The 27999-nt window shown below is 38.4% G+C and overlaps 2 protein-coding genes across 2 annotated transcripts; both read right to left on the bottom strand.

The window, feature by feature from the left end:
• Positions 1-213: 213 nt before the first annotated feature.
• Positions 214-27970, bottom strand: LOC119787712 (solute carrier family 22 member 23). The gene is made up of 10 exons (XM_038291737.1): positions 27002-27970; positions 25318-25421; positions 20004-20158; positions 8479-8665; positions 6205-6332; positions 5707-5809; positions 5348-5574; positions 3770-3802; positions 3540-3663; positions 214-675 (listed from the first exon to the last, which is right to left on the bottom strand). The coding sequence occupies exons 1-10, from the start codon at positions 27419-27421 to the stop codon at positions 255-257; spliced, it is 1902 nt and encodes a 633-aa protein (XP_038147665.1). The 5' UTR covers positions 27422-27970; the 3' UTR covers positions 214-254.
• LOC119787713 (immunoglobulin G-binding protein H-like) lies at positions 20948-23775 on the bottom strand. Its single transcript, XM_038291738.1, has 2 exons — positions 22103-23775; positions 20948-22057 (listed from the first exon to the last, which is right to left on the bottom strand). The coding sequence occupies exons 1-2, from the start codon at positions 22911-22913 to the stop codon at positions 21921-21923; spliced, it is 948 nt and encodes a 315-aa protein (XP_038147666.1). The 5' UTR covers positions 22914-23775; the 3' UTR covers positions 20948-21920.
• Positions 27971-27999: the final 29 nt, after the last annotated feature.

Below are 27999 nucleotides of genomic sequence, written 5' to 3'. Positions count from 1 at the left end.
CTGTAAAAAACAAACCCTCCTCACACTCTGGGCTCCAGACAAACTTGGCCCTTACAATATTTTTGGCAACTCCTGAATGAGTCATTGTCACTAAAAAGTAGCCTAACTTGCAAATAATGTCATCATCTCAAACCTCACTACAGTATAACAGCAGTTCATCTGGTTTATCCGAACACTTTAATCACATTTTACATCTGGTTACCGCTGCATCAGTTTTTTTTTTTTTGCACAGTAGAAGACTATTGCTGTGATGCTCATACCCCATTGGCAATGGCACAATTACCTATCACCTCACCACCTGTTGCCAGAGAGTACGAGGCAGGCACCGCTGCCAGAGCGGTGGCGACTGCCGCCGTGGTGCCCCCTGTGGCTGTGAGATGTAATGGCGTGTCGTGGACACGGGAGTAGTCCCTCTCATATTTGACGAGGAGCAGATGCTGCTCCCCAGGATGGAGCAGCGTCTGACGGGTGAAGGTCTCACCGTCCACCAGGCTCTCTGGCAGCGGCTGGCCACGCGGCTCCGGCAGCAGCAGCAGGCAGATGATGCAGAGCAGGGTGCAGCAGGCAAAGATCACATGATGCAGGAAGTAGCCCTTTTGGTTGTGTAGCTCCATGATGGGGGCAGTGAGCATCCCGAAGCCGGCACTAGCCAGGACGAGGCCCAGACCTCCACCCCTGCACAAAGCAAAAAGAAATCCAGTTAACTGAAACAAAAATTTTTGGGACACTTACCCAGGAGTTTAAATAATATAGAGGACCACTTTATCTTTATTGCATCATAATAGATTCATTAATACATTTTTAGACAGGATTTCTTTTACCACCTCAGGTAGAAGGATATGGGATTAGTTTAATTTGAAATTTCTGACAGTTATACCTTCAAAAAAATAAATCAATTAGGCTAATAAGTTTGCTGTTAAAAGAAGGTTTAGGCCTCAGATGGTTACTGGTATCAGAACAGACCAAAGAACTGAAAAAGTTCTGGAGCTGTTCACATTTGCTATTGTACAGATTTTTACATTTAAAGTAAACTTCTTGGAGCAGTGCTGCCCCTCGCCTACCTGTTGCTACACACTACAGGCCACAAGTCTGAAAGAATCCTGCTTTTTTTCTTTATTTTTTTTGGCTGTTCTGAAATTGAAGAGACATTTTCTGTGTGATCTGTAAAAATATATTTATATTACATTTTCTCTGAAACAAAATGACAATAAAGGTGTATAAAATGTTATTTAAAATAGTCAAACAACCTAAACCCCATAAATTTTAATTTATCAGATATTTGAAATCGGTCTGATTACTAACAAGGCTTATCCAGTAAGGAAAGGCAAAGCAATATTATCTGTATATCACAATTCAGTACGTGGACAATTCAACGTGCTTTACATGAATTTGATGATAAAATAGAAAAATAAAAGCAGAATAAAAGCAAAAACATTTGTAAAACAAATAAAACAATTATACCTGAAAAAAGCAGAATAAAAGCAAGTTTAAAAAAAAACAGGCTGTAATGCTTGTATCCTGCTAATAGAGCGAACGTAACAGCAGCTGAATATAAAACTTCATTATTCATTATTATCTTCATCTTTTCATTTTTTTGTTTTTCTTCACTAGAATTCTCTTATGTTCAAGCTAAAAGTTTGTGCTGCTGTTTTGTTAATTACCAAATGGTTCAGTTGTTCTCATAATTCTCTGTTTAGGTAACATCACTTGATTAAGCCTTTTTTAACATTCCACACTGCGAAACAATTAATAAAAGTATGTATGCTGGTATCATATGGGGTCAATATCTGTACTGGTCAATACTCACACTTGCAATATCAGTATTCTATCAAAAATGAAAAGAGTTGTATGAGGACCTCTCTCATAAAATGCATTGTTTAACAATTAGTTTAACCGTCAACAGGATTATTTCTACATTTTAGCTCATGAAAGACACTCTAAAGCATTGCGAAGTAAAACGTTCCTTCCATTCCAGAGGGAATGATCGCATCATGTCATGTCCTAACAAGATGGGAGGAACAGATCAATCCGCTCTTCTAGTTTTCATATTTTCCTGTATATAAAAATTGTGTAGCACAACTCACATGCAAATAAATGCATTTTAAAGTTTAAATCTAATGCAATCTTCCAAATTAATGACATGACTCTAAAAAACTAGAATGTATTTCTGGAAACAGACTATAATTAACATTTATTTTTATTTTACTTAGCTAATTCTAATAATAACTCCTTTATGCAAATAAGAGCTATGTAGTCCATGTAAACGTGTCACTCTATTCTTCCATCTGCTCCCATGTAATTGTTATCAATTAAGCACCTTTCAAGCCTTTGAAACTGCAGAATATATGTTTGTTAAATTAAGTCCTACAAAATTAAATGATTATTTCATTTAAAAAACGTTATTGTTTATGCGTTAAAGGATGTTTTTACTTCATCCATCCATCTATTATCTTACACGCTTGTCCCAAGTGGGGTAGCGTGGGGTGCTGGTGCCTATCTCCAGCAGTTAATGGGTGAGAGGTGGGGTACACCCTGGACAGGTCGCCAGTCCATGTTTTTACTTATGTTACAATAAATGAAGTGCATTTCAAGATCACCCAAGTATTCAAAATAGGGTTGCACACAGATAAAATATCTAATAAAAAGTTTGCCTTTCATGAGAGAATAAAATAACAATGTTTGACGCTAATTATTTTTTAACTCATGATAGAGAGTTAGAAAGTAGTTTAATTAGAAATAAGGTGGTGAAAGAAGATAAAAAGGTTTGTATATCATTTCCTTGTTTACAACAAAGAAAAATGTTTCTCCAAAGGACAGTCATGGTGTGGACGATTAAATTGAAAAACCCATCACTGTTTTTAGCATTTTATTTAGCTACATTTTCTTTAATTTTATGGCTTAATTTGTTTAACAATGTTTAAGATGATGGTGTGTAAATGTTAGGGATAAAATGTTATGATACGGCAGCATCATTGATAATTTACTCTTTTCTGTGTCAAAAAAAAGCAGTTAGATTTAGCTTTAAATGTCTAAATAAACACAACAATGCAACCAAAAACAGGTGCTTTTATTCAGGATTGATATACTGGATTTTATTCAACACCTTAAGGGGCTGTTAGAGACAAACTCCACTGCAAATGGCTCTGAGATAAAAGCGTTAGTTGAAATCATAGAAAATGTTTTAGGGTTTAGATGTAAAACCGACTGACATGAAAAGCAGGAAATTATCAGTGATATCTATTTTTGTTTCAGTAGCAAATGTTTATTTTTTTGTCATATATTTTAAGTCATATTTTCTAATTTTACCTATAAAATAAAACAGAATGCAAAGCTCAATGTTTTTTTTAAAGATGATCTATGTTTCCTGAATAAAACCTTTTGAAGTTACCAAAGATTAACTGCTTCCCAGTGGGAAACTTGACCACCAGAGGGAGCTGTTACCCTTCATTAAAATGTTACCATTAGAACAATACTATACTGAGCTGTTGATTAAAATACATCAAGGTTTGCTTTGAACCAACAGCTGTGTGAGGACTCACCTGATGACAGTTGGAGTGATTTCAGCACAAAAGAAAATGCTGAGTGTGCTGACGGCATGAGAGGAGAACATGCCGATGATGGAGAAGGCAACTGAGAATTTTCTGTTCAAAGTGTCTCGAAGGACTGTCCAAAAAGAAATCAAAGAAACAAACAAGGCGCTGTCAGCAAAGAAAGAGATCTAATGAGGAAAAAAGTTTTAAGGTGCAGATTACGGTAACAGCAGCAGTACCTGTGTCATGGCGGAGGCTGTACTTTCCAATCACTGGATTCCATTAGTGAGCAGTGAAGAAAGGAAAAGAAAGGAGAGCAGTTCATTAGTCTGCAGAACGGGGCAGAAGAGTGCTGACTCAGAACAAGCTAAATAAAAAAAGCCATTCAGGGAATCCTGTGCAGGACAATAAATAATGTCTATGTTCTGCACATATTTGAAGTGCAATCTGTGTTGTTTTAATGTTTCACCACATTTAAAGTGTGTTTCATCATCCAGTTTCTGTTCAATATAAGATTCAATATTCAAATTAAATTTAACATTACTAAATCCAAAAGTGTGTTTAAGTGATCAAGGGACACAAGCTATGTGTCTTAAATGGGGGAGTAGAACATGATGTAATAACGTAAAATCAAGGGGCCAATGTAAAAAAAAAGAAAAAAGGGCATTTCCCTTTAAAATCAGAGAAGAATGAACTCATGAAGTGTCAGTCTTTATGCATTACTTTGCATTTTATTTTTGCTTTCAAAGCAAAACAATGAAACCCGGTAACTAAAAATGTTATGTAAAAAGGTTTATTACACAGTAAAAACTTTCAAATATCTCTGCTATCACCACAGTGCTTATGCACCTTAAACACGCTCTCTGATACATTGATAGTCAGCATTACAACATTCATGACTCTAAAACTTTTTTTTCAAGAAACTACAAGGTAGTTTTCAGAACTGACCTTATAGCTTCAGACACCAAGCTGAATTACTGGCTTTTGACTTTTTAATCTGGAAGTTTGTGGAATTTCCGAATCACTTAATAATAATTCCAGAAAGTCCAATTAAATCTTGAAAACAAACCTGTAACCTCAGGAAAGTAATTGCTATAAAATAGTCTGTAGTTACAGATGTATAACTGTGAAATGACGGGCTGTGATTTTTAGGGATATTTACCCAGGTACTAGAAAAAGCTTTTTAAGTAACAGTATAATTTGTTTATACTGTCTATATTTGTTTTAAGATAAACTGAGGTTTTATGTAACTGAAATTTTGGCCCAAATTTAACAGAGCAAGGGTATTTTAAGTCCTTATCTGTTGGAAAACATAAAGTGATTGTGGGTATTATAATAATTTGGTGTTGCTCTTGATAAGAATCCTCCCCAAGACCTTTTCCACTGGTCATCAAGGATCTTTTTAAATTTATTTCAGTTCAGTTATTCATATAGCCCATGCAATTTACAGTCGATCCGATCAAATCATGCAGGCAGAATGTTAGAAGGTTTCTACCTAATGAAACTTATCTAAATGCATTGACTTTGCAGAATTCCCTCCTCCCGAGGGAGCATTTAGTGACAGGAGACATCTGCTTGCACAGTGGTGCTGACTTTTAAGCAATCTCTCAAAATATTATTTGTAAAAATATTAACAGTACTTTAGAAACCTGGATGAATGCTCTTATATGCTGGAGCGTAAACATCCACTAAAAGCTTCTTGGTTGATTAGATTCGGTTATCTCACATCAGTATTGCTCTGTCAATCAATCAAAGCCCACTTTCCTAGTTTCCATAGCAACTTCAAAGTCCATGCCTGGGGATAAGTGTTTACTCACAGTTGAGCAGACCCAGCTGCAGCAGCGATGCCAGAGCTGTTATAATCATGAAGGTGAGCAGTCCTCCACGCCGACCCATCAGCCCCACTGCAGGGCAAAGAGCCAAGCATGTGGCCACAGCAATGCCAGCCATGGTGTAGTAGTCGGTGTGGCACAAAGCTGTGGGCTGGGCCTCCGGGTCCATCATACTGCGGGCAAAGCAGTGGTGGATCCCATAACCTGTCAGACTGGATAAATACACAGTGAGAAGAGCTGTGGAACGACTAATAAGTCTGCAGAGGATGTAGCCTGTCTACAAATGAATTAATTTAAGCTGTAAACACCGAAGTTGGCTCGGATTAGCAAAAGAACACACTTACGAGTTCACGCATAACACCACAATGTTTTTCCACAGGTTCCTGGTGCTCATCATTTTGACAATGCAGCTCCTCTGAGGTTTCTTGTGTAACTCCTGCTCCAACTCTGGAGGGAAACATGAAACACACACCTTAAGTGCTATTTTAAGTAACTAATGAGATGGACACTCTGGGACGAATTAGCACAGAGAAGCTAAAGTGGCACTGCGCCTGGAAACACTAGCCATCTTTGTTCTTTAGGACTGAGAAAACAAATGATATAAGCCATTAAAACATGAGCGAATTAACTATCTGCTCCAGAGATAAGGATGTTTTCATGATATGGATTAAACGAATAGAGACTGATATAAATTGAGAACAATTGTTATTGGCAGATGCACTAAGATTTAGTCTAGATTTAAATTTAGACTTATCACATTGTGTGAAATAACTTGCATAAGGATTAGTGTGAGGCAGCAGAAGGTAAATTTGGTAACATTCATCTGCTAAACTCCTCTTCACCTGCAAGAACTCCACTGGGCTCTGTTGTCATGTCAACCTTGTTCTTCCTGGCGATGCGCAGCATCATGGCTTTGGAGCGCCTGTAGTGTTGGGTTGCCAGCAACCAGCGAAGCGATTCAGGGAAAATCCTGCAGAATGAGAGGATGAGCAAAAAACTTGGAAACTCTGAAAGGTGTTGATGAAGCTACTGCTTGGGCATCAAATATGTACTGAATTCTAGAAATAGAGAAAAAAATGTCAGAAAGCAGAATAAGCTGTTAAAGAGGCTGAGTGATTATTCCGGTGATCCTGACGGGGGCTGGGGGAGTCCATAGCACCACTTCTCTAATCAGACAGCAAAGGGAAAAGACAAGAAAGCACCAACCAAACATGCTTTTTAAAACTCGACCTGTATTGAAACAAATGTCTGAACAAGGAGTGTTAAAAAGTAATATTGTGAAGTTACCCTGTGTGAATCTTGTGTTTTATGCAAGAAAAATTACAGGTTTAATGGACCCTGTTTAAATTAGGGTTGAACTATTTTGCCAAAAATCCAAACTGCAGTTATTTTCAACAGATGTGGTGATTTAATTGTAATTTCCCTTTGAAATAAACACAAGCATGTAGATGTTTCACTCAAGGGGTATCAGTGTTTTCATGGCATTGAAAGTTTGCCTGTCCAGCATCCATTTTTGCAGAGCTTTGCATGAAAAAAAAAGCTCTAACTTCTACTATCATGCATGGATCTGCATTCTAGCAGCTGGCTAGTTCAAGTGGTAAGTCACCCGTCCTGCAAAAAGGAAAAAGGAAGCCTGGGTTCTTATCCAAGCTGGGGGGAATGAGCTGCCAGTGTGGGTCCTTATGCAAGACCCTACTTGCTAATACCTGCTTTGGGAAGTGGCGGCCTAGTGGTAAGGGCATTGCGCTTGGAATGAGTTAAAGTTCAAGCTACTCTCCCACGGACCTCTAATTGCAAATGCAATTAATTATCCATCCCTAGTTAAAATTCATACTCATGTTTAACGTCTTCTGCTTTATCTGGGACCCCAGGACACTGGAGTTAACCATAAATATGGTGTTGAAACCTAGAGATTCCCTGACACTAAGATTAGTTGTTATCAAATGTTGTTAATATAACAGGTCATTTAGGTAAGGCTTAACTTCCATAGATACATTTTAAAGTCTGAGTTGTTGGTTCCCTATAACTGCTTATATTCCAACAGAGCTGCATTCTATAACTTTCTCACTAAATTATTATTTCAGTATAAACAGAAACAATCTCTCTGGATTTTAACGTTTGTAAAATGTGTTGAAATAACCTTTCAATTATTTCTGATCCAGTCAAAAATGTCAAGGAATTGTTTACTGAAAATAGTAAGACATGAGTGACTAGAAGGCAAGATAATCTGATGCAGCTACTGGCTGAAAATAAAAGACAAGTCAACCTTTTTTTGTCTTTAAAATGTGAGAAACTGTGGATTTTATGATAACACAATAAAATAAAACCCACTGAGAGGGTTGTATTATGGGTTGTAACGAGATTTACTATGTTGAATATCACCCTTTCTAAGTATTATGTGGAGAAGGTGAGCGTACCATTAGCACCACTGTTCATCAAATAGAGAAAAAGAACAACTGGCAGCATAGAAATAATAGCATCTTTGCAAAAACGTTTTGTCATGTAAAAAAACATTTAAAAGAAAAAGTAGCAAACTCTGTGTTGTTTGTTTTGACTTCGTAGCTCAGAATATCTGACTTGGTAGTAACAAAAAAATGCATTAATATTGTTCAACTTTCCCTGAACTTTAAAAGTTTTGCTTTTACTTAAACGTACAGTTGATGAATGCAGCTCCAAAGAGTGATGTTTTTATCCCGTTTAGCCTAAATAATTAAAAAGAAAATATGCAGAATTTTTTTGAGGATGGGGGTAAATTTAGCAAACAAAGTGAACTGCTTCATCACAAAAAACATAGCTAGTGTAAAAAGAAGTGCACAAAAGTGGTTATTATATATTCCAGTGAGTTACCAATGTTCCAGAGCACTTCTGATGTCTTATATTTAGACAGAAGAAGAAAACAGACTGTGATGTAAGAGCAAGACAGAAATTAATGAAGAAGAAAACAGCAGGAGAAAGGGAGCTTTGTTTCTGCGTTGACTGCTTCATACTGTGTGTGTGTGTGTGTGTGTGTGTGATGTGTGTGTGTGTGTGCATGTGGGTGTGTGTGTACTGTACAAGCCGTTGCCTGGCTCAGTGTGAGAAACCCTGGATTGATGTGTTGAGAGGGTGGGACTCACCAGACATATGGCAGCATCAGAACAAAAGGGCTGATGATGACGATCTGCAGCACCTGCCAATCATCCCCATTTGGCCAATGGCGGCACAGAGAGGCCACCCCTGGCATCAGTAGCTGCCCGCCCACCTTCAGAAAACTGGCCACCATGGTCATGGAGAAGCGCCAGCCCGGCAAGCACAGCTCAATCCCTAGATGAAGAGGCGGAGCAAAAAGAAAGAGGAAGATTTAGACTCTTTATGCTGTTTCAGTCAGAGAATGGAGAAAATCAGCGTCCATGGTTTAAAAGAGGAAGATAGATGTTTATTTAGCTGAAGGATATACTGTTTTCACACCATGTTTAAAAAGGTTTAACATCACTTCAGTAAACGTATGCCTGACTCAAAGGTTTGAAATAAATCACCCCTTCAATAATCTAATTTCTGCCTAAATAGCTGAAGTGCCCCATCTTAATGCCTGCAACGCCTTCCAGTCCAGATGGCCTGGTCCATATGGGGACGTCCTTTCTGAAGGTGAGCATTGCACGTATGATAGGAGAGAGGAAGGAAAGATGCAGAAACTTGTGCTGTTTGTGACAAATGTTGACTAATACAAATAATAATGAAATGGAATAATAAAAAATAAGAAATAATAATAAAAGAGTTACGTGTAATGAAGCAGAATGCTAATAAGTTTTGTCGTTAGAAATCACAAAAGTTTTAGCAATAGAGAACTGGAAAAAATATGGATGCATAACAGGAAATGGTTAAGAGAGAGAAATGTGTGTAGGTGTTGCAGTAAAAGGTTTACAAGAAATCCTTTATTCTTCTATTTACAACAAACTTCCCCTCAGATACAACAAACATTAAATCCTCTGCCTGAAGTCTAGGAGATAGAAGCATTTGAATATTCCCTCTGGTCAAAGTAACCCTTATCACAATTAAATGAACAAATGTTAAACTTGGATCTTGTAATTTATTTTATCTAATTTACCTTGCAAATTATTGTTCCCCTTGTTTTAGTGAATAATGATAAAAGGTGGCTGAATTAAAACAAACAACCCAAGAGTTTCAATACATCTTGGGCAAAAAACCTGATATGTAATTAGATTTTTCTAACATTTCATTGAAATTAAATCTATTAAAAGAAAAAACTTGTCCCTAAAGAGTCGAAGTCAATTAAAAGAAAAAGATACAATGCCGATCCTTTCTCCCACCATAGATAATAGTTTGCTAAAATCTTATTTGAAACCACTGATGTTCAGTTTTTTCTAAAGGTGCTTTGATAAGGCTCTCACTGACTGATTTCTTTATCCCAGCTGGTTGAGTATCTTGCAAAGGGACACTTTGACATGTGGCGACAATATCATCGCGATTTTTTGCTCTCACCCACAGCGTCACTTAGAAGTAATGGTTTTGCACGTCTAAGACTGTTTTTCTGAGTGTCACTAAACTTAAGAAGCAGAAGATAGTGAATAAAAGAACATCTTGATACCCAAACATTTTTTACTATGATGCCTTTAATGACGGCTGAAACAATTAGAATAATAACAATTGAACTTTATTGATCTCACATTGGAGAAATTTACCTCTGCATTTAACCCATCCCCTAATGGAACGGTGGGCTGCCACTGTGGGGGGCCCGGGGAGCAATCAGGGGTTTAGGGTGTTGCTCAGAGAGCCAGAGTGGCTGTATGTGGGAGTGGGTTTCAATCCCACAACCTCAGGATTCCAAGCTCTATGCCCTCACCACTAGACCACCACTGCCCTTGTTGGATTAACTGTGATTAATCAGTCGATAAAATAATCATCCTCTAATTTAGTAATCAAAAAATCATTAATTGGAATACACAGAATCTAAAAACAAACAATTTGCTGATTGAATAAACTATTCAAAGCACTAATTAAAGTATAAAATAACTCCACAAATATGCAATCCACTTAAATTATCTTATTATGTAAATACAAACTTCTATTGATTTATTTGTGATATTGCTGACAACCCAGTGTGCTGTAGGGCTCCTTGCTCTTTTAGTGTTAACCAGGTAGCTGAAATCAGATAATAGAAAAGAATAGAATTTTAATGGCAGATGAGGATAGCCTTACCACTGACCATTTGTATTCAAATCTGCAAGGAGTCATGTAAACAGGGACATACTTTCAAAAAGGGCTCTATCACTTCTGAATGTAGGAAAGGCAGTGAGACAAAAGACCCTGCCCAATTCTCTGAGGAGGCGCCTGATCCCACTGATTGCACAGGCATATCAATACACAAACACACAAAGGTCAGGGTTTTTTCTTTTTGTTCCAGCTGACTGTGAGAACTGTTCTCTCCCCCGTGAGCCGATCCTCCCTAACTCCCCTCCTTCCTCCCCCTCTCTGTTGCTCTGAAGTGGCTCTGACTCGCTTTAAAAAGCTACCATCCCCCACTTTCATCCTCCTCCTTTCACCAAGCAGATTCTCCTCTGACTTCACATCTAAAACTTGCAGAGGCTTCACCGTACAAAAAACAGCTTAGAAAAAAATAGACAAAGAGAAGAAAGAGAACATAATGGAAGATAGAGTGATCAAACTAGTCTTTAAAGAGAAAATACTGAGAGCCTTGCTAGACATGCCACGTTCTGCTGCTGCCTCGCTAACCTTGCCTGAGGCATAACAAAGTAAAGGCTATTGATTCTCTGTCAGCATGAGTTCAGAATGAAAACTACAGTCTGGTTTAGTTTCTCTGATGCAGAACAAGCACATACCTAGATTTCCTACTGGAAGATTTAGTTAACTTGGGCAGTAGGCCAAATCTTTGGAAACAAAACAAATTGGCCTTATTTATTTCGCCCTTGATTCTGCAGCAATAGTTCCTCAGTAAAATAAACTGCCTTAGCCTTTATGTAAAACATATAGCTATGGACAGGGAATGCCAGACTATATTGCTAAAAGAAAAGAAGAAAAAGGTTCGGTTTGTTGATGGACCTCATCTTTCCAGAGTAGAAACTTTTACTCTTCTGTAAAACACTTTCAAAAGATTAATATGGTAGGGGAAAAAAGCTGAATTGCAGCATTAATTCCAATTCATAAAATTCCCCCAAAAGGTGTTCTATAAGTGGAGATTAGAACCAGGGACCAAGTGCTGCTGGCCCCTTTACTGAAAACATACACTGCAAAAATGTTAATATATTTAAATATGTTTTTCTTTACCCTGTCATTTTGGGCTGTGTGTCTGAGGGGACACACAACCCCTTATGGTCCGTCATAATGAACTTTTTTTTTTTTTTGAACCTAACCCTAACCCTAACCAGTTAGGTGTTAGGAGATGGTGATCGACTTCAGGAGAAGATTCTAACCTCATGCTCCTGTGAACATCCAGGGGTGGGACATAGAAACTGATGAGAGTTTCACATACCTGGGTGTTCATGTCGATAATAAACTGGACTAACACCAATGCCCTGTATCAGAAGGGCCAGAGCCGCCTCCACCTCCTGAGGAGGTTGAGGTCTTTTGGAGTTAGCAGACCCCTACTTAAAACCTTCTATTGCTCTATGGTGGCATCAGCCCTCCTCTACGCAGCGCAGAGCGGGACAGAAAGAGATGGAACAAGCTGGTGAGGTGGGTCAGTTCTATCCTGGGCTGTGCTCTGGAATCAATGGAGGAAGTGGCTGAGAGGAGGATGCTGTCCAAGCTTACAAACATCATGGAAAAAACCTTCCACCCTCTGAAGGGTGGAAGGTGAGCAGCTCCTTTAGTGAGACTTTTACACCCTGTTTATAAAAAGGGGCGCTACTGCAGGTCATTCATCTCTGCTGCAATCGGACTCTACAATGCCACAACACTATAATAACACTGCAATAATCTATACTATTAATCCATTTAACAAACCAGAAGCCACACTTTACCTGTCATCACTCTATTGTAAATAAGATAATGTATAAATAAGTCAACTTAAATCGCTGCTTCTTTATTTTTTACAATCCACTGTATATATCTGGGTTCACTGTATGTACTTCATGCACCTTTTCCTTATTTGTGCACCTTCTGTTGTTTATAAGAGCCAATGTCACAAGTTAATTTCTCCATTGTGAGATCAGTAAAGCTCTATTCTTGAAATAAGTGTATTTTCCCTTGAATTAAGCGGGTAACCTTGACAAGGTGAAATAAAATGATTCTGTTTAAGAGAGGAAAAAAGATAACCTATTTCAACTGCAGAATATTTATCTTATTTTCTAAGGGCAATAATACAGATCAGCATAATTACCAGGTCAAATTAAAGGCAAACACTGTTTTTTTGGATCAGTTTTTGAAGTGTAATACCACATATGTTATGTTATGTTATATGATATGTGGTAAAAGAAGAGACCATAACTGATTCGTCCCTTGGACCAATTTTAATATTTCACCTTTACAATTTACTTAAACAATTATTTTGAAATTGCATTTAGCTTTAAACTTCAGTTGTACCGAAATAGGATCACAGTTTTCCTCCATAACCTCTGCTTAGTTAAATTATGTGCTCTTACCATTGCTTTTTTTTTTCCTTTGTGTAATTATTCGTTTTTTTTTTGTATGTTCATGAAAAAACATGCGCAACTACATGAGTCATTTCCCTGAAATATTTGATTTAATATATTTAATATGAGAAATCTATAAACAGTACTATGATTTACTGTATCACATGTAGGAATTAAATCCATCAAGAGGCTCAAATTTCATGAATCAGTAAAAGCTTAGACTAAACTTCTTAACTGCAGGGCTGTGGAGTGCTTTAAAATCTTTAAAAAGTGGAGTTGTAGAATGACACATTCAACCAGTAATAACATAAAAAGGCAACTTATAAATAAGTTTAAAATGGATAAAAGTGTGAAATCTTAATGAATCTGGTCAGGTGCTGACATATTGCAATGTTCATACGAGGAAAAATATCACAAATATTAGCCGATTGAGAAAAATTCTCAGCTAAGTTAGCATTAGTGCGGAAGCTGATCAAAACTAACAACAACGACTGTTTAATAACTTATAAAAATAGTTGTCTTTATGTTTAGAATTTAAAAAAATAGAACAGTACCTTGAAGAATGTTCTTTGATGATTCTGGTGTTTTTTGTTTTTTTCTGGTGTAATTTTAAGCCTTTACTATTCATTTATTTATTGATTATTAGAATAAGAAGACTACACAATGACAAAGCCAAGTAAAGTTTAATACTGACAATGTTATATCAATGTAAGGAGAAACCCTCTTCAGTAACTTGACCTTAGAAAAGATAAGAAATACCTCAGCAAGGGCACAGCATGACAGCAGCATTTAAACCAGCTGAGTCAGCAAAGTCACCCCTCAATTCAATAAAACACAGCCTTAGTACATGCTCCACTTTCCTTGTCTTTGTCATAACCTGAAGGTCTCAGAGAGGGGAGGACAGAGAGGACAGAGGAAGAATGTGAAGCTCAGTTTGCAGCCATAACTCACTGTTTCAACCTTTACTATGGTTGACTCACTGAACATTATGCCAGTGTGGCAATAAAATATACTCCCATAATTTCTGTCATTTAAATCGGAGTCTACTATTGATTATATATGTTGACCTGTTTTACTTTTAAAAGTGTCTCTTCTTCTGTCGTACCCAAACTGAGTTGTCCTCTAAAAATCTAAAATAAGGGTTTTATTTAGATGCTTTATTAACAATTTTTAAGAAGAAGGTCTAAGTCATATCTATATTTTCATGACTTCAGAATGACCAAATCTTTGGGGTTATTTGACCTGAGAGTCATATTTTTCTTCAGCTACATTATTCTTGCTTTGTTCATTTTTTTTAAATTTTGATATTTATATTTTGTGTCAAATCTGCCATACTTTGTGTACATTCTGGTCCTTTTTGATGAAATTATGGCTTTCCCACTGACTTTTATCTGGACTTTCATTTGTATGGGGTAAGGTCATGTCCTTCACTCTCTCTGTTGGTCCTCTTTACTTGTTTTTTTTTTCCGAAAACAGTTTTAGTCCAAAATCTTTGTTTTTGGCCTCTTTTTGCATGACTTACTGGATCAGTGAGGCGTGGTACGGAGCAATTAGCCAGTGGCTCTGGTGAGTAGTTCAAGAAGCCCATGCTGCTTTGATAGTGGCCTTTAGCTTATCTGCATTGTTGGGTCTGGTGTCCTGCATCTTTCTCCCTGCATTAGCTGGGGTTTAGGTCGTTTGCTGACCGTTCATATACAATGATCCCGTGGTTGTCAGACCAGGTACTGGTAAATCATGTTTCGAACAAGAGCAACACACAAAACAGATATCCCCCTTTTTGAATCCAGAAGGCATTCAGCCAGTTGGATGTTACTACGCAACAGAAACGCACCTGGACAATGCCAGTAAAAATTGGGACTACAGCCTTCCAAAAAAGAACAATGAAGACAAAAGTTACTGAAGAAGTCATAAAGCGCTCCACTATAAAACCTAAAGCATATGAAGGTGTGTACATGTTAAACAATAATATATATATTTTCCAGTATCTGTGAGATGGACTGTGGCTAAATGTCCTTTCATGCAAAGGAGTACAGGTGACCACATAGCTGCTATGGGGCGGATAGGAATGTCAGGAGGTCTCTATGCTAAATTAACCATCGGTAGGAAGCATCCCTCTTCCTCTTCTACCCAATTCCTTACTGTCAGCAATATTCAGATAGCTCTGATGCACTTCCTCTTTGGCTTAAGTGACCTAACCTATTTGCACCATTCAAAATCAGCGATTGTTGGAGGACAGGACTGATCTCACTTATGGGAAAATTACTTCCATCCCGGGTTACAAATGAGAATGAGTTTAGCTAATTTTAGTATTTGCTTCTAATCTCACAGAGCATCTGAACTCCTTTAATTATTGACCCATATTTACTTGTATCTACTTTTCCAATAAATGCAGAAGTAACTATAGCTTTCCATTTGGTTCTTACTCTGATTGAAGCCTTTATTCTCTCAAGCGACGGAGCAATTCTGTTACCTAGCAGCTGCATATTTACTCATCCAGAAGATGCTTTTCAGATTTCCATCTAGACAGCCACACCTCTAAACCTTTCTGTCTGTTCAGGTAAGAAAAGAAAATTTGCAGTTGTATGTTTTTTTTAGTACATATGAGGAGTAAAAGCAGAGAGCTGCTTTCGTCAGGACGGAGACTTAGTGAAGCAGACAAATTGCTTCTCCTTCTGCAGGAACTACAAAAACCACATTGAATCAATTACTTTATGTTTTTTGATAAAAATAAATACAAAAAACTGTTAAGAATGTGCAACACACCTTCACTTTCTGTGTGCTTTGTTTTTTATTTTTATGGGTTCACTGTTGTAAACCAATATTTTCCATCATCCACAAGATACCTGAAAATTATGCCTTTTCCAGATTCTGATAAGAAGCTGGAAAACATTAAATTTTTTAATATGTGACATTTAAAGACATTTTTAAATGCCTTACATTTTAGAACTTGTTTATTACCGTCTGCGAATTTTAAAAAAAATATGCAAAGAATTCAACTAAAGGAGTAAAAAAGCTGCTAAGCTTAACATAAAACTGGTAAAGTCAGGTTTAAATGTTGGGACTCTACATTCACTAAAGTATTTCAACCAAACTTTAAAATTAATGTAATTTGATTACTTTACAAAATCCCATTTAGTTGTTTATGATAATGTGTTTAAGTAAGACAAACCTATTAAATAAACCTTACATGATGCATTTTCATTAGTTTAAATCAAAGTCAAAGTCAAAATACTTAAATGTCAGGTTTATGTATTTAGAATTAATAAAGTATACTTAGACAAAAATAATAATTAGTGTATTTATTTCAAACACATATATTTTATTAGTTTGAACTGCATAATAATCAGATTCCTTTATGTAATTCAAAAAGGAAACTTTATTTAATTTAAACAAATACTCATTATTATTGATTTTAAGTAAGTATGCTTTATTAATATTCAATATATAAACCCGATTTTTATGTATTTTAAATAAGTATAGTTCAACATTTCAAATATTAGGTCAGAGCAAAAATTGCCAATAAGCAGATAAATATACCACAAACACATTTTATTTATGAGAGAAACTAAGCATCCGTCAGACTGCTCCAGTAGAGTTCATTATGTAGTGCGTGCTGCAGAGAGATAAGCAAACACAGAGATTTAATATGAGCGAGAGGTGGTGTGGGTGTAATAAATCGGGAGGGGACGAGGTAGAGGAGGGGGGTTAATGGGGAGCAGGGAAGATTTAGAAGCAGAAGTTTAGGACTTAATTTACAACAGCAGCGGGTGAAAAGAGCACAGGAGGCATGCAGAGATATTTCTGGAATACTCCTCCTTCATCTATAATACAGTAAGTTAATCCTACATATTTATTTCTACCTTTCTGTGTGACCTCCCCCCATCCTGTTTAAAGCAGGATATCTGTGCCCCTGAGCGTCCAGCTTTACAACCACAGGGAAGTTTGTATTTAGCTCGATCAAATTACATTTAAAGACTATTTTGTGGATTAATTCAAAAGTTTTAACTTTTTCATCCTAAGAGGCTTTAAATATCTTTTTTTTTATATATGTTTTCTTGAAAATGGCTTGTTTGTTCAATCGGGACAGTAAATAAGTATTATTTATTATTATTATTATTATTTAGAGGCTAAAGCTGAAACGAAAAACATAAATAAGAGAGAACTGACAATGAATCTTTTTTCTCTTTACCCATATTCTTGCATTAATCATAATATTTTTACTAACTTTATTTAAGTGGCATGTAGTGGATTGTGATGATTAAAGGCTTGCCTTGCAGAACGAAGGTCCTGGGTTTGATTCCTCGCCTGGGGTCTTACTCCATGGAGTTTGCATGTTCTCCCTGAGCATGCGTGGGTTCTCTCTGGTTACTCTGGCTTCCTCACACAGTCCAAAAACATGACTGTTAGGTTACTTGCCTTCTCTAACTTCTCCTTGTGTGTCTCCCTGCGAAGGACTGGCGACCTGTCCAGGGTGTACCCCGCCTGTCGCCCGTAGACAGCTGGAGATAGGCACCAGCACCCTTCATGACCCCAGCAGGGATAATGCGGGGTGGAAAATTAATGAGTGGATGGCTTTTTAATAAGAACGCATTTGCTGGGAATAATATCCAAAAGAGACTAATATGGGCTAAAGAATCAAGTTAAAGCAGCTTTTTAACTTTTGGTTCTTGTCTTTTTATCTCATGTATATAATGACAAACAAAATGTTTCTAGACTAGTGGGGTCCAATGAGTACAGACTGCTTGAATGAGAAGGAAGCATAACATACATGTCATACATACATGCAAGGAAGACTTAATTTTAAAGCAATAGTTGCATAACCAGGTTATAATTTAGTATGGATTACATTCACACTACAAAGGGTTTACAATTAATTCTACAGGCAAAGATATCTACATAAACCTGACTGCAGCTAAAGGGGGGATGCCTTGGGGGTCTTAAACCCTCGAAAAGGGCTTTGCCAAATCCGTCTCCACTCAACTAGTTCTGATGATTGTTGAATCATTTTTTGTGGTTCGTTGTTTTTCTGATTCAAAGTCAGATCAACTCATGGCACTCCTGTCTTTGTGTGCTCTCATGCCAATCTAACTCACCCTGGACCTGGACATATTTTGTAGAAAAATGCATATCCATGAAACTGCCGGTCCTTTATGTGCAATTTGATTGGTCAGATCAGCTTTGCTTCAGGCTGCTGAAGAAATTAACTAGTGACAGTGTAGTGTGACATAATGAGGTGCTTTACCTGCAGCAGCATCACCTGACAGTGAGTCAAAGGCTAAAAATACATTTGGGCACCTGTGGTACTGTAACTGCGCAACTATGCGCTAAGGCAGACTGGCACCCATATATAGAGAACACCATCCATTTTAGAGCAACAACTGAATCAGCCAGATTGTGGAGAAAAGTGGGTTGTCCTGCAGAACAATCATCACAGACTTACTTAAAAACTTGGTTTGAGGATGTTTTATCAAGCTTTCTTTGACCAGCTATGCCTTTACCATAAGATGCTTAAGCAAGTACATTTTCTAAGAGTCCATCTACATCTTTACTGCTAGTCTTGTTTTAATTTGATAAATAAAAAAAAAATAAAAAAGCATTTTTGTTGGAATGAGGTGCTGGAGAAATGTCATTTAATGAATCGTGTTTAAACCTATTTTGTTTTTACTGTAAACATATACAACACACCTCCCCTAGCCAACAAACTCCTAACCCAAACACATTTTGCTTCACTTCAAACTGCATCCCTGCACATAATCAGGACCCCTCTTATCCAACCAAAGACATAGATGCATATTCAGAAAAAAGGAAATGCAGTTTCTGATTTATGCTTTTTGAGTTAAATCAACACAGAAATGTTTTTGTTATATTTCATCCCATTTATCTCACTGACTTCACATCCCATTGCCTTTAGCTGGTGTTTACATCACTGATAAATCCTAGTCCTCAGAGGTGTCTCCATAGACGGCTCCACTGACTTTGCTTTGTCTGTTTGTTAGGTAGAAGGGAGCCATTGAAAACGTATCAGGGACCCCTGCAGAGGGAAGACAAAACAACACCCTGCCACCTGAGAGAGTCTGAGCTTCCCACATCATGTCTGACTAATCTCACAGTGGCCTGAAAAGGCCCGCAGAGGGTGACGGGGGGGACGGGACGTCATCTGCCAGTTTTCTGTCAGCCTGACGCCCCGAGGAACCTATTTGATAAAGCATTTAACATAAAATTGAGATACTTTAGTTAAGAAATGAAAGAAAAAAATAATTCTATTACAATCTTTGCAATTTAATTTTCTCTTCATTTTCTCTAATATATTAGAAACCCCATGAATTTCCTAAAATATGTTTAAAAGACTTAAATTAAGGCCAAGCCAGAGTCCAGAGAAAAATCAAGTAAACCATTCAAAAATAATAACAATATATTGTAATCACTCCCCCCAACATTTTTTTAAGTTATCACAATGGGATATATTGTGTAGGATTTTGAGGAAATAGAATAATACTGTTGAGTATAAGGCTGAAACATAACCAAATGTGGAAAAAAGTGCAGTGGTGTTAATATTTACCAGAGGCAATGCAGTTTTTTTTTCTGCCAAGAGGGGGAAAACTATTGATTTGGTTAATTAATTTCATGGGAGCAGGCTGGTCTAGATAGCTTGTTTCACATAAACAAAACCATTACTTAACTGTTTTGTGTATTTATCTAAGGTATCCTTGTACAATGAATATCTTTGATATTCTGAAATATTTGAATGCAGCAAAAAAAAAAAAAAAAAAAGAAAACTAAACTAAAGCTTCAAGGAATTAAAATGTCTTTCTTAAGCAGTTAAATGTTTTAAAACTCTAGGTTTGTTTTGTCTACTTTGGGATTAATTAATCAATTAAGTTTCTGTGTTAAATTAACAAAGGGGCATTTTTGATGGGGGTTTTTTTGTAGTTTTTTTCTCCTTTTGTCCTTTGTTCCCATCAGTGTTTCATAGCTGAAGAAAAAATAGAGGAAGATAAACTGCAGCAGGAGAGCAAGAAGACAACTAGCAGGAAGAGAAAGCTTGTACTTACTGAGCACGTAGAGGGAGAGAGCGAGGCCCGCCAAGCAGAAACCCTCAAAGAAACGCAAGGTGCTGAACATGGTGACATTTATAGAGAAGGCGACAGAAAGGCCAAACACCAGCATGAAAAGGGCCGAGAGAATCAGCACGGGGTGTCGGCCAAACCTTGGAGACAGAGACAGAGAAGCAGCAAAGAACTTAAAGAATGAACTAGTGTGATTTACTCACACACATCCCAACATATCGGGCTTATACGTACAAAATTCCCCATCCCCAAATCATCTGTCATTAAATATTATGCTGTAATATCTTAACACTTCACTGGAACTGAGCTTTCCTTTCAACATCTCCACAGATTGTTCCTCTGATTCTGCTTCAGAGATCGTCCTCAACTCTGGGTCAGAAAAGGTTTCACATTGAAGTTTGGACGTCCTCAACTCTGGGTCAGTGGAGGATTCACGAAAATATTAAAACTAGTACCTTTTTCATATGTAATTAGTCGAAATCTCTTCACACTTAACCCAGCAACAGTGGAATTTGTTAGAATCAAGCGGTTTAATGCAGAATTTTGCACTTTTACAGTTTTGCTTCAGTGAAGTTTCAAACGTTTTACTATTTTTTTTAATATTTTCGGTTTCATAATGGAAGTTAAATGACGGAATCTTTGCGCTCCTAGAGTGAGCCAAGTAGAGCTTTCGAACATTTTACTTTTGGCAAACAACTTTTGCTAACTCGCTGAATGTTTAAACTACCCATTCGAATTATACATCAAAACGTAGGTAATTTTGTCAGGATTCAGGAAATGGAACTCTCATTGGTGTGGGATTTACAGTTTTCCTACAGTTTGGACTAGACCACCAAGACTAATGTAGCCCACGTTGTTTTCAGGACACCACCTAGACAACCAGCGGATGAATGACGACATGCGGCCAAACATGTCATCACTGGTCAGATCAGGGAGGGGACCAGAGAAAATTACCGAGTCCAACATTGTTTTGGCAAACTTACACACCGAAGCAACACTAATTTTAGTGACTTCCGATCGGCGTAACCGGGTGTCATTACCGCGTGAATACCCAGTGGGTACGTCATTGAGCGGGGAAAATCGGATAGAAATATGGATGGGTTAGTGCTGACCAGTGGGCAGATATCTACGACTACGTTTTCTGCGTACGGTTACCCAATCGCATAGCTGCTCAGGCAATGTTAGAGGACAACTACGTGGGGCTTCTTGGTGGCTTAAAGGTGGGCCTATGTTAACACCTGGATGTTCAAGCTAGGCTTTAAAGTGCTTCTGGACAGTAAGAGTTACTTAGATAAGGAGATATCACAGAAAGAAAAAGACGGAGAAGCCTGAACAACAGCTCAGCAGTCAAAACAGCAAGTGAACTCAATACCGCAGTGTGGGACTCTCTAGTGACATAACCAAAAATCACAGAATGGCAGATCACTAAAGTTGGTCCACTTCATGTGGGGCAGTAACATGATGCCCATGTTTAACCGTTCTCCCAAGCCAGACCAATCATATCTTTCCTGCTGGAAAACCCTAAACCCCTGTGAAAGGATGTTTGACACACTACTGTTCATCCAACTTAACAGAACGAGATATTTTAAGCTGCGTAAGCAGGCAGCAAGGTACCAGAAGAAAAGACTAGTGATATTACATTTCTACAAACTAGTAAACCAATCGAGGAGGTTTTAAAACCCTGTGGGCGAGCCAGAGCCCCTGGAGAGAACCCACAGATGCACAGTCACAGCACACCAACATCACAGAGAAACACAGCAGGTGAGCTTTGAACCCTGTAGTGCAGTGATGCAGCAGTGTTAATAACTATGCACAAGCTTTTTTAAAGAATAAACTAGTGTGATTTACTCACACACATCCCAACAAAGTGGGCTTATACGTACAAAATTCCCCATCCCCCAATCATCTGTCATTAAATATTATGCTGTAATATCTTAACACTTCACTGGAACTGAGCTTTCCTTTCAACATCTCCACAGATTGGTCCTCTAAATCTGCTTCAGAGATCGTCCTCAACTCTGGGTCAGTGGAGGATTCACATTCAGGTTTGGACGTCCTCAACTCTGGATCAGTGGAGGATTCACATTGAAGTTTGGACAGCTCTGAAACCTGTTCTATTTCTGACTCACTGTCTTGTGAGTCTTGTGAGTCGGTTTCCTCAGATGTCTCACTTGCGATGGACAGAAAGTTGTTCATGAGCGTCGGGTCTTTTCTAAAATAGGGCTCAATATGATCAAGATATTTTTTCATATCCTTCATTTTCTTCATGATGGAAGTTATTTGCTTTTCAATCTTGTGTTGTTTCGTTTTTCCCAAATAAGCGAACCATGTAGACATCCCAGGTTCCAAGTTTTGTTTTTTTTCCTGAATCTTTTGTAAAAAACTTGCTTCAGTTTTCTCCAACTCACCAAGCAATTCTTGAGTCTCTCTGTAACTCTTATCCAGTTTAGTTTGAAATGACAGTTCTTTTGTCAAGCTCTCAACCTTTTCCATCAATATCTTGTTGTTTTTCTTTAACTTTTCCTCCTGCGCTTTTGCAATTTTGAACTGAAGCTTCATTACAGTTGTATCGACTAACTGTTCTTCTGCTGTTTTTGCCTGCTGCTTAAGTTCAGCATTTCTCTGACGTAAAGCTTCTACTTTTTCATCTTCCTGATGTTGTTTCATCCGGAAAGCCTCCTGGGCTTTGAGTTCCTGTTGAAGCCCATGGGCCCTTTTTTCCAACTGTTTGCTAAACTTCATCTCAGCTTTAATCCAGCTGTTAGCATCACATGTAAAGTCTATTTCAGGTAAATCCCTTTCAAGTTGCTCGTACAGTCCACAGAGGTGTTGGACGTTTCTCCTATTCAACTCACGCAACTCTTTTAGTTCAATATACTTTTCCCGGGAAGGCATTTTGTGATTTCTTGCAGTTTAAATCCAAAATAGCTTTGAGGAGCAATAATAGTCAGCTTACCGCTGGGAGCCGCAGCTAGAATGCTACCACCACCCTCAAGGAACATAGAAATGATCAAAGGAAATCATGACATCATCAGTGAATTCCACACCCTTTGACTCCGCCCACATTTTTGTGGACTCCGCCCACATTCTTTTTGTGGGCGGAGTCAAAAAAATTTTTTGTTTACACGGGTGTAAACAAAATGACAAAATAAATCTGTCTAAGTCTAAGTCTTAGGTGGTTGGCCAAGGCTTGGAGCCTTTGTTTGGCACTTTCCAGTGCTTCAGTTATGGGCATCTGGCTATACCTCTTGGGTACTTGCTTTTTCATTGTACCTCTTAAAAAAAGAGCAGAACTGCAGAGAGGTTAGATGAAAGATCACTCTGTGTACTTGTTCAAAAGGAGAAAGGGGTCATTAGGTTAGCAGGTCAGGTCAGAGCTGCTGCATTGTTTCCATTGCTACTTATCCATTTCCTCCCACGGTCCAGCTCAGGTGGTCCCCAAGCCTGCAGACGTGACCATATTGAACCAACATCGAAAGACCAGACAGAAACCTCAGAGAACAACAACAGACTCTTATTTTTATTGGTATCTAAGAGAAAAACACTGATTTATTTATTTATTTTTTATTAATTTAAAACTCTTCCCGTGGGAATTTGAGGATTATGTAAAGCTTCTGGAAGCGGATCTAAGAACAGCTGGTTAGAACACAACTTTAGAATAAATGTTTACTGAAGAAAATATGACCAAAACAGTTAACTTTCAGCAAACTATCTAATAAAGAATTAAACTTTCACCTTATAATCCAATTCCTGCATTAAAAAAACATTCATACTGTTCTATGTTTCAGCCCTTAAATAATCCAAATCCTGTTTGGACAAAAAAAAAGTCACTTTTTATGTGATGAGCTGATGATTATAAGGCTGTTTCTGCTTGTACCAATGAGGCTATCCCTTTGTATTTGTTTATGTCAAGTCTTTAAACTGGTAAAAATCAGTCATTAGATCATAAAATCAATGTTATAGAGCTCTGTTTTTGCAGTTAAACGGCATAAACTATTGAACTACCCATTAGCTGAGTAAGAATTTTTAATATTAAACTCCTGTGAGCCTGCAAACATGAAGTCATGAAGACAAGTTACATAAAAATATGCTGGTTCACAGCAGATAATATGGTCGCCTTAGCTCTAATAAATCAGAGGGAGCAAAGGAAGGCAGCACCCTGAGATACAGGATGCACCTGGTCTTTGTCTTCTTGATTTTTATTTTTGCCAAAAATCCAACTGAGAAAACGCCTAGGGATGTATGTTTAAATTTAGAAAGACCAGCTACATCTACAGTCATACTGCGTATTTAAACAAAACAAAAATCAACCTTTGAGAGCTTGAAACAAAGCCATGTACTCTTGAAATCCATCTCAGCAGCATTTGATGTAGTATATTGGAGGTAAAGTAGAAGGAATGGTAATTCTATTACTTTTTTCCATTGCTTTTAATTGACAAAAGTGTGTTAAAAGAAGTTTAAAAAGCAGTAAGAAATGGTAAAGAGTGGTATTTTAACAGGTTTCATCCTTTCGCAACTGATGAATGTGATTATTAATCCATTTGTATCAGTGCAGGTTTGGCCTTTACTGGTGTTTAAGATAATTTAAATATTTAAAACAAGAAGTAAACTTGTTAACAAAGAAAACCAGCTCTTTTTTGTGTAACATTACAGAACCAAACAGCTGTGAATGCATGCAGATGCTGTCCCAAAGTTGACCCTCTGATTTACAGAGGGACAGCTTCCTGAACCTGAGTTCTGTGGTTTCACATATTATTGGTTTCAGAACAAAAGCTGATTTTTTCTTTTCTTTTATGTCTTGTTATAAATGAATCCAAGTGGGGGTGGTGCTAGCAGGCTGAATTTGAATAAAGTAACAACAACAGCTAAAAGTTTCTTGTATAATTCTGACATTTGGGAAACAGAAATAATCTGTAGGTCTAAAATTAGGAAGTGTCTGGTAAGACAGAAAAAAATTTGAATTTTTTTTTATCGATGCTAAATATCTAAAATGTTTTAAGTGGATTTTATTTAACCATAACTGAATATTTTTTTATTATAAAGTAGTTAATATCAATCAATGGTAGGATGCAGCAAAATACATAAAACAGGTGCTGCTGCCAATTCCCCGTATTTGAATTTTGCATTTAAACTAGTTTTTATAACTGAATTAAACAGGGAGGCATTAATGCTGTAAAAAAGTAAATCTTATTTGGGACTAGATACGACTAAATGAGTTAAAAGAAAATTATTCTGGTTCCATGAAAACATTTTAGAGCAGACTTTATTCTTTTTGACACTTTAATAGAGTGGACCTTACCAGTCAGCCATGACACCCATCACCAGGTAGCCAAAGATTGAGCCCACCAGCAAGGAGAACTTGGCTATGTGCACCTTCCAGGCCGAGTCACACACCAGGTGCCACTAAAACACAAACAAGGAGCAGCTTTAGTAAAGTGGAAATTCTCCAGGAAAAGGAAAGTCAGCATCAGAACATGCAACAAGGGGCAACAGCAGCATAGGATGAAAAAGTTCATCTTCCAACCCGAGGGTTGCTGGTCCAAACCCCAACTTTCTGTTCAGTCACTGTGTCCAAAACACTTAACATTTTAGTCAGCATTGCCTATTAATGGTGGGCAGAGGGAGCCTCATTTCTGTCAAAGTGACTAGAGTGCATTAATAGGCCAGTACCTATAATAATAATAACTAACTTGAAAAGTACAGGCCTTTTGGCAGGACACCTCAGGTGAAAACCGAAAACAAACATTTATCATTAGATCTTTGGATTATTCTGAAACATTCACATGGAAATCTATTATATCAAGAGAAAACATTAGCATGTGTTGGAATAAAATAAGGGCAAATGAAGGGAAAAATGAAAAGGTGTGAGCTTGACCACTCTGACAGCATTTACGTTTTCCTCTCATGGGTTAGTGAACACACCACTGAGGCCCGCCTCCTCTGAAAGGCAGACAGCAGACAATGAATCAAATGTGAAGGTACATCTTGTTCTATATCTGCTAAAGAACTCTTAAATCAGTAACCCTGCAGTCCATTTTACGTGTGTAGACACTGATTATTATTTAGAAAACTCCCACCCAAGCTTCCTTTAGTTGCTTTGCATGATTATTTTAGAAATAAAAATAGCCTCTGGTGCAGATATGGAATACACCTCCAACATTGTTTTTTTTATGCTGAGTGAGGAAATCTATGTTGCTGATGCATGCAAAGCAAATATTGGTTGCATTCATTTTAAGCCGTGCATTTTATAAAAACATTTCTCCAAACTCAACCAACTTGAATCATTCACCATCACTGCGCTGCATATGGCTCCCAGCTAAACTTCTTCCTTTCATGTTTGGTCTTACAGTATATGTCCACCTTCTCCAACATGTTTGATGCTTTCTTGAATTGAAGCCGATAGGAAATAGGGATTCTTAGTGCTTTCATTCAACCATGTCTTTCTTTATATTATCATTCCATAAAGTCCAGATTTCCTCTCTCACCTAACTTCTCTAATCTAGGCTGTGGTTCAATACAGTTCCTGCAGAGTTACAATTGTCTTTGCTGGAATCTAAATGCACACAGTTGGACTTTATTTTCAATATGTTGTTCTAGATTTCCCTTACAGCCATTAGAATTAAGGATTTTTCAATAAATTATTTTAAAAAACAACACATTTTTAAAATTATCTTATTGTTATTTTATTACAGAAAATCCAAATAAAAATGGTTGCAAAAATATGGTGCATTAAGCTGTTTATTTTCAGAACTGTAACCTTGACGCTTGGAGCAATGCCTTTTAGTTTTTATTCTGCCATCCTAATTTGCAGCATTTACCTAATTATTAATGATGTTGATTTTCTATAAAAGCTTTCAGCAACCCTCCAAACCTTCAGCTGCTGCTTGTCATATTAAGGTCAGTGGGTAAGCTGCCAGTCAGCTGTTTGTTCTACACTCAGCATCGGAGCACACTGATGGTGAGGATGAGGAACAGAGCGTTACCTTGGTAACCACATTCTGAAGGAGTCCCGTCTGCAGCTCCAGCCTCTGCTCCTCACAGGCGCACAGCAGTCCAGTACCGTCCCCGGGTCCCTTCGCGGTGCCGTTGGCCCCGAGCTGCAGTGCGGGCGCCCCAATGGCAAGCAGCGGTGACCCGGTCCAGTTACTATAGTTACCCGCGGGCATCACGCACGTGCCGTTAGGCTGCGCCAGCAGAAAGTGGTCCGAGAACTGGCTGAAGCCGATGAACAGCGCAGGTATCCAGGTCAGGACCACCAGCTGCTTCTGGTGTCTCCCGAACCCCCCCAGAGATGGCAGAACGCACCCGTCGATGTGCGGCAGCATCCGGAGCGCGGGTCGCTCCAGCGGGGTGAAGCCATTCTCGGGCGGGTGTTCGTGTGCCTCCGGTCGGCTGTGCGCCATCGTGACCCGGGCACAAAAACACAGCAGCTGTGCGCAACCGAAGCCCCTCCACCCCCTCCCGCTTCGTCGCCCCTTGCGCACCCTGTGCTGAACCCTTTGGCACAAAGGAATCCCAGAGCGCAGACGAATCCTTTGCGTTACATACAACAGCAAGAAGCCAAAGAGAGCAGGGTCCACCGAATCACCGAGCAGACACCCGCATGTCGAGAGGCTGCGTCAGGAGGAGAGGCTTCTGGAGAGAGGCGGACTCAGCCGGGCTTTGTATTCCATGAGTGCAGCTCCTGAATCCATCCATGTGGGGCTGAACCGTACCAGGCCTCGGGGAGCGTCTGGCGGGGTGCTTAAAAAAACGGGGTGACCTTCATCCTTGTGCGCCACAGGTCTCACGCGTGTCCCCACGCTACCCTACCCTCCTGCAGCTGCAAATCATCCAGATCCCCAGGTACCCACCCGTTCTCCTTTAACCGGCGTGTCTCTGTGTGTAATTCAATGGGACTGTGAGCCAAAACTGGGTTCGGAGCAGATACGGAGGGTGGGAGCAAACCCCGCCCTCCATCAGTGGCGCTATTCGCAGCGAT

This window comes from Cyprinodon tularosa, unplaced genomic scaffold (assembly GCF_016077235.1).
Source record: "Cyprinodon tularosa strain WSP-4 unplaced genomic scaffold, ASM1607723v1 ctg30, whole genome shotgun sequence".
Lineage (NCBI taxonomy): Eukaryota > Metazoa > Chordata > Actinopteri > Cyprinodontiformes > Cyprinodontidae > Cyprinodon > Cyprinodon tularosa.
This window is presented reverse-complemented; position numbering and strand designations above follow the sequence as displayed.

Bases quoted from the DNA above. Each gene is read 5' to 3' on its own strand.
- LOC119787713 (XM_038291738.1), bottom strand. From the start codon at position 22,913: ATGCCTTCCCGGGAAAAGTATATTGAACTAAAAGAGTTGCGTGAGTTG. The intron at 22,058-22,102 runs GTGAATCCTCCA...CCAAACCTGAAT, and splicing joins AGAGCTGTCCAAACTTCAAT to GTGAATCCTCCACTGACCCA.
- LOC119787712 (XM_038291737.1), bottom strand. From the start codon at position 27,421: ATGGCGCACAGCCGACCGGAGGCACACGAACACCCGCCCGAGAATGGC. The intron at 20,159-25,317 runs GTAAGGTCCACT...TCTGTCTCCAAG, and splicing joins ATGGGTGTCATGGCTGACTG to GTTTGGCCGACACCCCGTGC. The intron at 676-3,539 runs GTGAGTCCTCAC...TGCTTTGTGCAG, and splicing joins ATCACTCCAACTGTCATCAG to GGGTGGAGGTCTGGGCCTCG.